The sequence below is a fragment of the Ostrea edulis genome, chromosome 7 (assembly GCF_947568905.1).
Source record: "Ostrea edulis chromosome 7, xbOstEdul1.1, whole genome shotgun sequence".
In the NCBI taxonomy this organism is placed as follows: Eukaryota; Metazoa; Mollusca; class Bivalvia; order Ostreida; family Ostreidae; genus Ostrea; species Ostrea edulis.
Window position 1 is genome coordinate 26,649,381 of NC_079170.1, and position 14,780 is coordinate 26,664,160.

General features: G+C 37.0%; 1 protein-coding gene across 3 annotated transcripts in view; it reads right to left on the minus strand.

The window, feature by feature from the left end:
* Positions 1-1,946: 1,946 nt before the first annotated feature.
* LOC125656896 (uncharacterized) overlaps positions 1,947-14,780 on the minus strand; it is a 14,030-nt gene continuing 1,196 nt past the window's right edge. For all 3 annotated transcript variants that reach the window (XM_056143787.1, XM_056143786.1, XM_048887520.2), the window contains exons 2-6: positions 14,384-14,716; positions 5,010-5,151; positions 3,473-3,621; positions 3,215-3,350; positions 1,947-2,894 (exon numbers count right to left, since the gene is read on the minus strand). In XM_056143787.1, the coding sequence (XP_055999762.1) occupies positions 2,642-2,894; positions 3,215-3,350; positions 3,473-3,621; positions 5,010-5,151; positions 14,384-14,441 (738 nt within the window). In that variant the 5' untranslated portion in view covers positions 14,442-14,716 and the 3' untranslated portion in view covers positions 1,947-2,641. The remainder of the gene's footprint in view (positions 2,895-3,214; positions 3,351-3,472; positions 3,622-5,009; positions 5,152-14,383; positions 14,717-14,780) is intronic.

The window sequence follows — 14,780 nt, forward strand, 5'->3', positions numbered from 1 at the left end:
ATGAGATTGATCACTCTTTTTCATGCATGCATATCGAGGCAAACCTGTGTAAAGTCTTATCAATTGCACCATTCCGTTTTGGCATACAAGATCATGAATATGTCCCATCATCAGAATCGCTATACCTTGGTTTACAAGATCCTCTTATGAAAACCATTGTTTTGATTTACTGATTAGGAATATTGAGTTTTATAAGAACCACTCCGTCTACGTCATTAGGAATCAGAACCAGTATGCCTCGCTTCACAAAACGTCATGTATGATATCAAGTCCTTTAAAGCGGTTTCTTTGTTCTGCTACGAGTCCCCATGCAAGAACCCAAGAACGATCGTTCTTTCGCATTATCGGGCAATGCGTAGTCGAACTAACATGTCATCGTTTCAGTAAAGTAGTTGTTATCATTAAACCCGAGTCTGTCATTTCCCGAATTTCTTTCCCTACGCGTCCACTACACCGTCTGCTCCAAGCACTGAAACACCGGGTACCTGTAAAATGTTACCTGAAACGAAACCTACCGAAGCGAAATCAAATCGAAATTTAACGAAACGAAACAGATTGTATAACGGTACTAATAAAAAAGGTAGTATGAGCAAACATCTCAAGCCCCCGGTTGACTTATATACTTTAGGTAGTCCATCGGTTAGCATCAACCATTGCTTGATTGAGTCGGTGTATGAGAAAGCAGACCGAGCACGTGCAACATCTTATTCTATCTCTAAATGCTTAGTATTTTTAATCATATAAGAATTATAAAGTACCATATTATATGAATACAATTCGGTATGATATAATAAGTATCATTGATATGCAGTACGTCTAAAGCTTTATTAGAAACTGTATATCTTGTAAAGCCAACAATATCCACATATCTGTAGAGCAAATGTTTTTTAAAGATACATAAAACATGCAATTTTGCCCAAAGGCAGATCCAACGCAGTGTAGATTATTAATAAATTCTTCATGCTCTGCATACGATACAAAGATCGCTTACGAAAACATTCGCACCATCGGCATCCTAATACTAGTATGTATCTACATGAATAGGCAGAAATCACCGCTCAACAATCAGTTTACAGTAGTCTGCTATGTGTGGTGACCTTGAACTCTGACCTCTGATATCGAAATTCAAACAAGAGGTCCATGGACCACATCGCTCACCTGAGTCACCTTGGTTCATATTCAAAGATTTTCCCTATATATTCGCATGTAAAACTTTGATCCCTATTGTGATCCCAACCTACTCCGGGGACCATGATTTTTTCAAAATTGAATCTGGACTACGTCAGGAAGCTTTCATGTGAATGTAAACTTTTCTGGCCCAGTGATTTTTCAAAAGGTTTTAAATTATTTTCCCTACATATTTGTATATAAAGATTGATTCCCTATTATCGCCCCATCCTAACCCAAGGGGGGGGGGGCATGATTTCTACAAACTTGAATCTGCACTATGTCAGGTTTTTGCTATATATTTGTATGTAAAACTTTGATCCGCCCTTGTGACCCCATCCTACCCCGAGTCCATGATTTTAAAAAACATGAATCTGAAATATGTTATAAAGCTTTCCTGTAAATCTCAGCTTTTCTGCCTCAGTGGTTCTTGAGAAGAAGATTTTAAAACATTTTCCCTATATATTTGTATGTAAAACTTTGATCCCCTATTGAGAAGATTTTTAAAGATTCATCATATATATATGTGTGTGTGTGTGTGTGTGTGTGTGTGTGTGTGTGTGTAAAACTTTGATCCCCCATTGTTTTCAACCAGCTCTGCGAATACTGTAGAATCATATCATTGTGTAGGCCTCAAACGTGGTTTTAAACAGATTTGAATACATATAATGTATATGGTATTTCATGTACATACAACATATCCCAAATATAATATCCAAATAAAACCGTGAGATCTCAGCACCGATAACTCCAGAGTCTTTTGAAATAAATACACAAGGTATATATTACTTTTTTTATTTAAAACTATCCATCCAACGTGGTAGGCGTAAAAATATTAACATGTACAATGGATATTTTTCAAATATACAATGAGCTAAATACTGTTAAAATTAAGCATTCTTCGTACATGTAAAAATAACAAGCATTGACGTCACGACTTGTATATACATATGTTAATTAAGGTAACTCGCATTAACGTCATGACATATATATATACGTAAGTAGCGAATGAAACTTGTAACAGTTGATGTCATGACAATTTTCTGTATAGATAATGGCTATTGGAGTCGGTGAAATTCTACACGTGGCAGCCCATGGCTCTGTTGAAGCGGTGTAATATTAGTAGAGGCATTTAATACTATAATCTAGGAAATGGAATGTACCTTTTGTTTTCTAACAGAACAAGGATATCTCAACGGTAATCAGCTTTGATTCCAGACTATATAGTATAAACAATATTCACATCCATATCACAGAAGGAAGACCGTTGAAAGGTTTGCGCATGCATTCACAGGTCACGAGTGATGACGAAATATCATGATTAGCATGCATTCACAGGTCACGAGTGATGACGAAATATCATGATTAGCATACGAATAGTTTGTTTTCTCAACAAGGAATTTTATCTTTATGAAGTCTATGAGTGTGGACTCGTTCTACGATTGTCGCTCCAGAGGACAAAACACCATTATTTTTAGAAAAGTCCATATAATTTCAAAGGAAAACCAATCATTAACAATACTGAACACAGCATCGTTGCTGACGTCACTTCCCGACTAGTAGCGCCGTTACGACTGCCACCCTGTTGAGAGTTGTATTTTGGCTTTAATGGCTGACACACGGGGGGCCGCTGATTCGTAGTGATTTCTTCTAAGAACATAGCAGCAGGTCCGCCACAGTTTGTGTACACTGGCTCCAATAAGCACTCAGTCAAAATTTGGTGGGTACTAAAACAGAATGGAAAGCATGACTATCATAGCCAAAAATAAAAGCATGCACCACTATTGCGATTACCAATGCACATAGTGCATGACTCAAATACAAATACAACAGCGTCATGAATGGGACATAGTGTTTCATTCTTTGAGTATTGAGTCTTTATGACAGACATTTATTTCCTAGTTTCTAGAAATCTCATGACAGATCTTTAAATTTTTTTCACTTTGTCAACAATAATCGAAAGTGAAACCTCTGTGATACAATTACAAAACTTCTCGTCGTTTAGATTGTTTAATAATGATGAAAAAAGAAATAGGTGTCTACTCACGAACAGCTAGAGAGAATCATGACTTCCATAGCTGATTTAGCCGATATTTTCCGACGGAAGCTCTCAATCTGTGGTCGGGAGCAGTTATAAGCAGCCTCGTGTTGATCTTGAACACATCGTATGTGTTTTTCATAAACTACAGAAAAAAACCCCAAAGAAATATGTCACTAATGAGCATTGGTTTTCCCTCTTATAGAATATGGATTCCAAAAAACAACAACAACAAATAAATTTTTTTTAAAAAGTCTCCAAACGTACGATCGAAATTGTTACAGAAATATCTCGTGGTTTTCTCGATATCCTTGTAACTGAAGAGCCGCTGTAGGTTTTGCTCTTCGTCCGTCATGCCGGTACATTTATCCATCACCCGTTTTACACAGTTAGAAGTTTCAAACAGGCTGGAAGAACTGCAACAACCAAGGTTGTAAATGCTATACATTGAAATATAGACCATGCAGCACAAAAATACTGGATATTGCTGAAATGGCTAGTGCTCTCTTAATAACTCTTAAATAAGCATTCCAGCAGGCATCCACATTGGGATTACGTTGAATAGTAATGATAACAACAACAATGATTCGACGTTGAAGAATCAAAGTTGAAACATCAACAACTTTCCCACATTGTAACAAGGTCCAAGATGTATAACTTCAACGTTGAATCCACCTTCTTTCCAAGTTGAAGATGCAACATGATTTCAACGTTAAACTTGCCACTATCATTTTATCATGTAAAGGCATTGTTGTTGCAGTTTATTTTTGACGCTGGGTTGACAACAGTTAATTTGTTTTAAATTTCAAAATATTTTCCACTTAGCAATTGCACCATACTTGAAACGTGTAGTCTGCCAATTTGTCTGTCCACAATCAAATATTTTCCCTTCGTACTTTAAACAAAGCTTTTTGGATTAATACGTGTAATTATGATTTTATTTAAGACTGAGTCGTGCTTTGTATTGTAACACAGGTACTAGTAATACATATATTTCAAAGAAAGCCGCAGTTTTGAAAGTTGAAGTGCCTGTTATGCTTATTATACAATCATTGAAATTTTCTCGGTCAATGCTTTAGCTACTCTCAAAGTCAAGTCTTGTACTTCTCAGATAGTTAAAGCATCGTATTAACCGAGAAAATGCTAATAATTGTTTATATTAAATGGTTAAATAATTTATACCATCGAATCTGGTTACATAAGCTAACGAAATGATACATGGTCGGCCATCTTTGTTTAAAGCTAGTGTGCAAGACCTTATGGAAACTTGATTAGAGACGCGAATTTTTGTTTATTATTTGATTAAATAATTCAAGACATCAAACCGGCTACTACAGTGTATCGAACGACACCTGATTGGTCATCTTTGTTTACATCTGGAGTGCAGGACCTAGTCAAAGGTGATTAGAGACGCGAGTTTTCATTGGACGACCAAAAATGATAACAATTAGTATCCATTTGGAATTTCCCAATTAATTTTTTGATCCAACGTTGGAAAAATGAAATGTTATATTCATCTTGAAGGCACATGGAAATGGACATAACCTTTTATTTTTTAAAAGTTTGTTGGAAACCGTAAGAGAGCAGAGAGAAAGCCTGGAATTATTTATTCATACTAGCAATCATTGTGTCTTTTTTCAAATTAATCCTATTCAAAGACATCTTTTCCCCCATAAACTACCTTAAAATTGCTAGTTTTCATTTGGTTGGTAGTCCAGAATCAGGAATACTGTAATTGATCAGACAGAAAATAGGTCCAGAAATCTGAAATTATGGGTACAATTGTAGATTTTTAATTACATACCGGCATGCCCCTCGCATGATTTCAATTTCGGCCTCAATGGACTGCTGCTTTGACGGGAGAAAGGATGGAATGGAGGTACTGATACAGTTTTTGACTGTCTGCACGGCGTCTGCAGGACACGTGGACTCCACTGCCGTGAAGCCTGAAAGTGAAAGTAGAAGCTATTCTCTATACTTATCCAAAACTCAAAGAGGAAGGGAACATTCACGAAAGGTAAACGTGGTATCTAATTATATTGCAATGCATGTCAGGGATATGTGTAGATCTAGTTATTAAAAAAAGCAACGATTATTGAATTGTTAGGACTTCGTTGGCAAGAAAAGACGTTTTGCTATGATGTCTATCAATTCTATTTTAAAGAGTCGGTCATGGTAAGGTTGAAAATTATTTTTGCCTTAGATCATTAAAATGAAATTCAAAACTAAACCTTGTCTTTAATGTGTGCAGTACCACACTATCTGTTGCAGTCTATCTGCATTCAAAGCATTGCAGTCTTTGAACCCTACAGTAGCTCTCATTAGCCTCCGACCATCTCTGACTTCATGAGCATGTTGCTGTCAGCCTCCATAGCATACAAAGCATACAAAATGCTGAGAATTATTTCACGCCTTTAAGTTTTAAAGCATAAGAAGTTGCCGACTTAAAAGGAATTTGCAAAAACAATTTGAAGGAACAGAGTATTAAAAAAAAAATCTCGTCAGATGGATCAGCACTACGAGCCTGGGAGTTATAATGAGGTCATATTCACGTACAATACAAATAACTGCTTCTCCTATTTATGTAATGCATTAAACTCTGAATTTGTATATTGCAGAGGTTTAGCCATCAACAATACAAGCGATCTGGAAATTCAATAAATTCATACCTTTACTCCGAAAATTATATCATTTGAACGCATTTATTTTTTTTCTGTATATTTCGGTGTAACAGGTTCTTTGAAATAAAGAAGCCGCCGACAACATGGCGACCTGAATGCAAGAGGAGGGTGACCCGTGAAACTTCCTTTAGACGCAAATAAATAAACATGTGCTGTTCCGTTATGCTTCATTCGAGTCTTGCATTCATAAATGCTACAGTGTGAGTCATGGTTTATTATATCACGTCACGTGATCTAATGGCAGTTCACATCTCGTAAGGTTCCCGAGACCTTCAGCATTTGAGAATCTGACTAGTTCACATCCTCATTGCGCTATCATGTCACGTTTGCCATACTTCCGGAATGGGTTAACATGCCACGTGTAAATTAGTCACCACTAGCTTTTCCTGTCTAATTATACATGTTCTGTAATTGAATTTACATGAAAAGATGAAACATCAAGTGGTGCAACCAATAACATAAAACAACCTTTTCAATGGTAACGAACTTGACTTGAATCCCCTGTTTAAACAGGAAGCAGCGCCGTAACCTTTGCCGTTCCCAAACAGGACATGATTCTCTTTATACCAGAGGTACTGTATTAATTGCAACTTTCATAACGTCTTTCAAAAGTGCTCTTCACGGTCGTACTAACACGAAACTATGTTGAACAGATCATAAGTAAGTCAATATAAAGGTTGTCTTTCCTACACAACAAAATAAAGCATATTAATTGTTACAGTCACTATAGGTACTAATTATATAGCTGCAGAAGTGTAGCCCTCTGAGATAATATGGGGACAGATCAGAGAGCTACAGATCCGCCCCTTATAAAAACCTTCGATTTACGGCGCACAACAAATGCACACAATTGAGGCCTCGTATCGTTGTATTCTTGTATTGCCGTCTCATGAATTCAATAAAAAAAATCCTTACATATTTGTGTTCAAACATACCTTCTGATATTCATTAAAACGTCATTATTCTGCGATATACCTTCATACGTAATAACTGATTATGAGAAAATTGATACACATCTCGCTTGCATTTCGTGTTTTGCTAATGCCGGTAAATGTTTAACAATAAAGTCAATAACTGATAATTCAATTTTATAATTATAAAAATCTATCAATACATGGCGTAAAACAAATTTATAAACATTGAAGCAATCGTTTGCATTCCGATGTACAAAGATGTCGATTCACGGAAAAGCTAACTCTCTTCTATATATGTGTGGTTTTCTTGATTGGACTATGCTTTCAAACTAGTTGATGAAATCCGTCAGCGTCAAACTGAATATTTGAAATCTTTTTTCAAAATACATCTGATATATCCTACCATTTCATCTATTTCGTCAGCAAAACATGTAAGCTTAGTTCGTTTCGGAAACTGTCATGACGTCACAGTGACCTAATTTGTAGACAGGTAAACGATCGGCAGTATATTTCTACATTGGGCTGTAGTAGATCGAGTTTTCGTGGACGATGCAGGTTAACCTCCACGGTCTCGAAATGTTGTTTGAAATAAATATTAATTTTAAAAAAGCCTCGGCTAACACCTCGGCTTTTATATTTCAAATAGCATTTCTCGACCTCGGGGGTTATCCTGCAACATAAAAGAAAACTCGATCTTTATTTGTAAAACGTATGATTAAACACTCCTCATACACTACATGTATTCTTAGTCAGCATAATCAAAGTGTATTGAAAACGATTCATTCAGTTCTAAAATCGGGCGCGTAGACACGTGAAGAATACACCTGCCACACGTGCCTGTAATTGATGAAGTTTACTCGGCACCTGCTGAACAGGACCGCAGACGCCAGAAGCTACTGGCACTATCTAATGTTAATCTGGCAGCAGGTCGGGGCTCCTCTAGTATATACGATTCTACATGATATCCTTATGACAGGGGGGATAACTCAAACGGTGACAAACATTATGGCTTAAAATACATGTATGTTTAAAAACATTTTGCATTTTAATCATAATCTAAATGCATAGATTGATTGAATATTGTTTAACATCCCTCTCGAGAAAATTTCACTCATGTGGAGACGTCACCACTGCCGGTGAAGGGATGCAACATTTAGCCTATATGCTCGGCGCTTATTAATGGCCTTTGAGCAGGGAGAGATCTTTATCGTGCCGCACCTGCTGTGACACGGGACCTCGGTTTTTGCGGTCTTATCCGAAGGACCGCTCCATTTAGTCATCTCTTATGCATAGGCGTAGCTTGGGTTCGAATATTACCGAGGCCGGGGGTCTGGGACATTTTAACAACGTAAAAGGTGGGTTTTTCTTTTTACCGAGGCAGCTGCCTCGGTTGCCTCAATGGAAGCTACGCCACTGTTATGACAAGCTATGGTGTACTGAGGACCTATTCTAACCCGGATCCCAACGGGACCTTAAACGTCTATAAAGCAAAATTAATGCATTATTAAAGAACAAATGATTTCGGTGATTAGAGAGACATTGCTTCTTAACATACTATAAGTCGATACATTTTTAAAAATTGCACGATAATTTTTCTGTATGGTATGTGCAGTATGACCCTAGCTTTTGTCAATTCTAAAACTTCCGTTTCTCTTAAACTTTACTCGTTTTCTTGTGGTATTTCGGAGTCTTACTATTCAGTTTCCTTTGGTTTAACTACTTTTAGGACAATGTTGCAATTGATAAAGTTTCTTCTAACAAGCAGATGTGAAAATGAGTAATGCGAGCATTGTATGCCGTATACACGTGACCCGGCTATCAGAATAACGATTTTAAGGTGCGCAAAAATGAAATGAAAGTTGTCAATACATACATAAATGAAGATAAGAGTTGTAAAAACTGATAACAACACAAGACCCGCCGATGGCCCCTGTGTCTATATGATGTGATAGCACACCACGTGAATATTGAGTAATGAAGGAAATTAAAAATCTGTGACCGTCAGAAAAAAAAACCAACCAAAAACACGTGCGTGTACTTTATCTATCTATCTTGCACTTATCCTTTCTGGTTCATTTCTGAAGTACATTTGTTACATTGGAGGTAAAAAAAAAAAACCTAATGTAAATAGAAGCCAAATATCTCTGCTGATTTCAAAACACGGGAGCACTTGATGTAAATAAACCGTGTCCTCTGTGCTGTGCTGCAAATCGTTAGAATCTGCGTTCCCTGTGTCATGCATGTATGAAAACAAATTGTATGGTGAGGAAAGCATGAAAATCCATAGCTGGAGTCTGGAACAAATGGGAAAATAACTACTCATTCAAAACGCAAAAAAAAAAAAAATAATAATCTTTAGAGCAAAAAAAGATCAATCATATATCAAAACGGATTGAAAGACATCTGCAACTTAGTGCTGTAGAAAGAGATACTGAATGCAATTGGAATGGTAATTATCAAGAAGAAGTTAAAAATTGTCAGTTGTTCACAGATCTCAGCACTGACCATTTTGGCCCCACCCTGATATCAAAACCCCTACCTTTGGGGTACTAGTAATTAAATTTTCAATTTTTGTGAAGGGCTACCCACTCCTTCTGAACATGATTGTATTTAGTTTCAATTTAGTATTAATGGCATTAAAGATGTTTTTTAATGTTTTACACATAAACACTACTAGTACAGTGTATATACTAAGTTTAGCTCCACCCTGGATCAGAACCTCAAACCCAAGGATCATGGAATTTACATTTTTTGTAGAGACCATCCTGCTCTAAATTACTGTCACTTAGTTTTTCTTACAAGGGTGGATGTGAAGAAGAATTTTTTTTTTCAATTTTTGCCCCCTTCCCCCTTAAGGTCCCTGGGGTGCATAAATCCTGAAATTTACAATGTATATCCCCAATGTCCAAAAAATGTTTCATGCTAAACTTGAATATAGAATTGGAATGGTAGTTATCAAGAAGAAATTAAAAAAAAAAATGCTCAAATTGTTAACACATTTAATAACTGACCATTTTAGCACAATTCTGATACCAAAACCTCTACCTCCGATGAAACCTGTTAAGTGAGGACGTCCTCACAATATCTAGAAGAGAATACACACGCATGTTATTGTAAAGGACAATCATACTATGTTAGACATAGCTATTGGAACACCTATAAAATTTATCTAATACTCTCTTTCGAATTATGAACAAATGGTTTTGAGAGAAAATATTAGTGAGAACATGTCCTCACACCACTTGTCCTCATTAATACTTTGTATCTGGTTCATGTTTAAGGGGACGTAATTGTGAGGACAGAATTTGAAATTGTTCTCACTTTACACATTTTATCATCTCTCTCTCTCTATCTTGAAAGATGAAGATAACGAACAGTGATCAATCTCAAAACTCCCATAAGCAATACAAAATAAAGAGTTGGGCAAACACACCAGAGCTGACTCTCTCTCTCTCTCTCTCTCTCTCTCTCTCTCTCTCTCTCTCTCTCTCTCTCTCTCTCTACCTCTACCTATCTATCTATTTATCTACCTATCTATCTATCTGCACAAAAATCCAACAACACCCAACTTTCTTGAAGTGTGGGATCTAAAAAGATACACGGCCAATCAGAAGTTAATAGTTGTTTATTTAAACCTCAAATTTTCGACGCATTGCGTCTTTATCAAGAGTATCAAGAGACATATATCACATATATACAAGTATCACACACTACATATACACCACACATCGGTAAGGATCAGTGTTTTCATCATATACTGTTACGAATTATTGAGGTATGCCTTGTTACGAATGTATACATCGATTCCGGAATACAATTCGAACGCATCTAAAACCTCACCAAACACTGATTCACATGTGTTCGATTTATCTCTCGGGGTGCGGATCGTTCGCGGATTCAGATAAGAAAGGTTTTACGATTTCAAACAATCCCCCTGTTCTCACAAGATTTTTACGCCCAGATATAATAATCTACAGATTTATGGGGTTCTTCAATGGCTGTCCAATACTGAAGCTGATCTCATCCTTGGCTGTTTACCCCTTCTGTTGGTTCTGACATGCTGTTATTGAAATAATGTCGTGAGTTTTTAATAGTTTACTGCTGTGTTCTGTTACATGACAAGAACCTCAATGCTGTCGTCAAGTGGCACTAGAGTGAACGTGGAGGTTTGTTTTTAAGCTACTGCGTATAAACACGTTTTTGTTTTGATTTCTTTTTGCACGAATTCTCAATCTAGGACAATTGTACTTAATATTTTTATGAGTATGGCTGACGTAATCCTTGCACGCGGCTGTCTCTACAAGAAAAATATTATTTGCTCATAAATTTGTCCTAAACATGATACTGTTCGCCGGTGTGTGATTTATCATAATGAGCTAATTGTGTCGACATCTTAAATATCATACCTACTTTTTAAGTGATTCTATACAGGATTCACATTTTCATATTTAGAATTCCCATGTTTTTGTCATCGACATCTTTACCAATTGTAATGACAGCCTCAAGAATGCGAATGCACAATTTTAACAAAGTTCGTTTGAATCTTGAGAGATACAGTACATCTGCTTTCACAGCTGGAAATTCCGACAGAAACGAAAGTAGAATGTAAATATGAAAAAATAGCTTTCATTTTTAAAGGTACACGAGGGGATGAACTACAACGCTTCACGTCAGCATACGTTTCATGAAGCGCGTCACGAAGTAGGCCGGCGTGAAGAGTCGCGGTTAATGCCCTCATGTATTTTCGAAAAAAAAAATTATTTCTTATATGCATATATTTTAATGAACAGTTGTATATTATTAATTTTCAAAAAAAGAAGAAAATGTTAAATTTATTTATAAGTACATGTAGTCTGTCTCGATTTAGAAACTGATCATACGCAACTCATGCTCTCGTGTATCGAATCAGTCGAGAGATATAAACACCATATGCAGGTGATAATGGAATGTTACTACATAGATATGGAAAGTTGACGACGATGGAGAAGCTGACATTATTCCGTTTGTCATAAAGTTGAGTTGTTAGTATTCGTCGTAAACGTACATGTTCAATAAAGCATACAAATATGAAGCAGATATGGAAGACATATTTCGAGATATTACAGGAAGTAAATTCGTTTTCCATTTCAGTCAAGAATGTACGAGGATTTACTCTGTAGTTTGTACTCCTTACACCCCGACGCTGCTGCGCTCTCCGGTGTTTGAAATACTTCCAGGTTTTATATCTCCGTTCACACTTGAATGAACCTGAATAACTAATGATACCCATGGGTCAATTTCTGCTATGCCCTTTACATGACGATGCCAAATTAAAACACACATTTTCTAAATGTTCATGGATGTTCTGTTCGACAAGGGTATGCATTAAAACACTGTGATTTGACACATTGAAAATAAACAGGAATTGACCTTTGTGTTCGACCTTACATGACCTTGCCCAGCTAATGACCTTCAGTCTACGCGTTTGCGATATCAAATAGATAATGCAAAACAGCTAAGCTGAAATCTTCTCGTCCAACCGCGATGTAATTTTTATAACGAGCACTGATTACCGTCCGAAATTACTCAGAACAGGAAATGCATTTCAGCGCCCCGAACTACTACAATGATAGCTCGTCAACAGAATCTATTCTGCCAGATAGGGAATCCGCTTGCATGCCAAATTTTGAATTGATGTAGAACAGGAGACTCTGCCATTCATTGAGAGCTTTTGTCCCCTTTGATATTGATCTAAATAATTGTACAATAATGCATGTATACATAATGCATGTTATAGGACATTGGACATCAAAAAGATATAATATCGGGACATGTCTCAAATCGCTAAGGTCCTCTGTTACCAGAACGTACTAGATTTTTTATCCAAGCAACTCGGCATTTATTTTCAGAAATATAAAAATGTGTCCATTTCATGTGCATTTTATAAGCCAATAGAAAGACCAATTTTGACAGTGGGCGTTGAGTTTTTGAAAACATTTCTGAAAGTAGACGTATTTTGCAAACATTTGGCAAGGCTATCCTATTTTGTATTTTATAAAGCTTTTGGAATGCAGCGTATCTATGTATAGACCCCAATTTCTTGACCTTGAATGAGGTCACAGTTCAAAGTGTCCCAGCAGAACATCCCTAAAATCTTCAGAACAATATGCCCCCAGCCTTATCAATATACACACTACATATGCAATCTATTAAAAATACAATTTCTCATAGGCCTATATAGCGCACAACGCAGAGCTATTGGAGAGATCTGTAGTTTAACCAGATTGCACGTATTATATGTCTACGCTATCGTAACCATTATTTTTATAACTTTATTATTGTATCATTATCATGATGTGGTTGCTAATCTCATGACTAACATATTCATATATTAAAAAAAAAATCCAAGAAAGTGCAGTCCTGTACGGCAATATCCGGGTTAGTGCAGTCCTGTACGACAATATCCGGGCTAGTGCAGTCCTGTACGGCAATATCCGGGTTAGTGCAGTCCTGTACGGCAATATCCGGGCTAGTGCAGTCCTGTACGACAATATCCGGGCTAGTGCAGTCCTGTACGGCAATATCCGGGTTAGTGCAGTCCTGTACGGCAATATCCGGGTTAGTGCAGTCCTGTACGGCAATATCCGGGTTAGTGCAGTCCTGTATGGCAATATCCGGGTTAGTGCAGTCCTGTATGGCAATATCCGGGTTTTATGAATTACGGGGTATGGCTCAGTTTTCTCCCTCTCAGCTCTGTGATCTGTGTACTCGCGATTCTTTATTCATTAGTTTACGATGAGGACACACATTGTATTGTATAAAATTTAAACTGCTGGGGTGAGGTTGACATGATTCACTTTAAAAATAATCTGTGAACTACAAACTTTTGGAAATATTGACAGCAGCTTTTAATCTACAAACTGGGACTCACCATTCTTAATTAGTAGAACACAAAAACCTCTTTCGTACAGAACTGGGACACTGAAGAGATAAAATCTAGAGTCGAATCGGAGGACTACAGCTAATGACATTTCACCATATTAATTACAGTCGTGCATTCATCGTCAGAGAACGATAGTGCGGCAAAAGGATAGAGTGTATGTCAAATTTTTTTTAATTACTTTTGTTTAACAGATTCTTATTCACAAAAGAATGTATTGAGAGGGTGGCGGGGTGGGTTAGTAGCGAGGATAAAAATCGGTTGATTCCTTGATTTAAACAATGCATGTCAGTATCCAGCCTACCGATTTCACAACTAACGTTCTTGATATTCAAAATACGCTATATTACATATGCCGTGTTTTGAATGAACACCACGGCATGATTACAGCTCTATATAACACAACGTTTCACTGGTTACGCGGTGCACATAAGTTTGATAAATTAACGTGAAATTTGTCGCAGTTTACCGTAGATGATTTTATTTGTTCAATTCATCAATAAATCATCTGTAGTATGGTCTTTAAATTCCTCAAGATAATGCTACTATCAGTAGACTGACATAAATGTTCAAGCTATCGACTGCACCTGCCCAGGTGTATACGGTTACAGATCTGCATAATTAGTTTCAACAATTGACAAAATGTAGCAAATAGGTGACTTACCCAGACCCAGAAGGGAGAGGAACAAACAGACCCCTCTCTGCATGACTATAAGATTCATTCAACAATTCTAGTTTCCACCATGACTCATCATCCACTTCTCTTGGTTACAGTTCGTCCTTCCTCTTCTCTATCACAGTCACGTGGTCACGTTTACGGTAATTTGGCCTTCTTTTGATTTTTTAATTGGACATTTAAAAAAGTTAAAGCTGTTCCGGTGTATTTTATTATACGGCCGTCTTGGTCTGGTTACAGCGGCAGTCTGCAACAATCGATACAAGCTGGTGGAGGCTCACTTGTTGAACTTGATGGAAGCTAGTGAATGGCGGTCGTCAGCTACGATGAATTTATTGTAATGAGTAATAAGGTATCAACCCGCGATGATGTCATCGGTGTATAT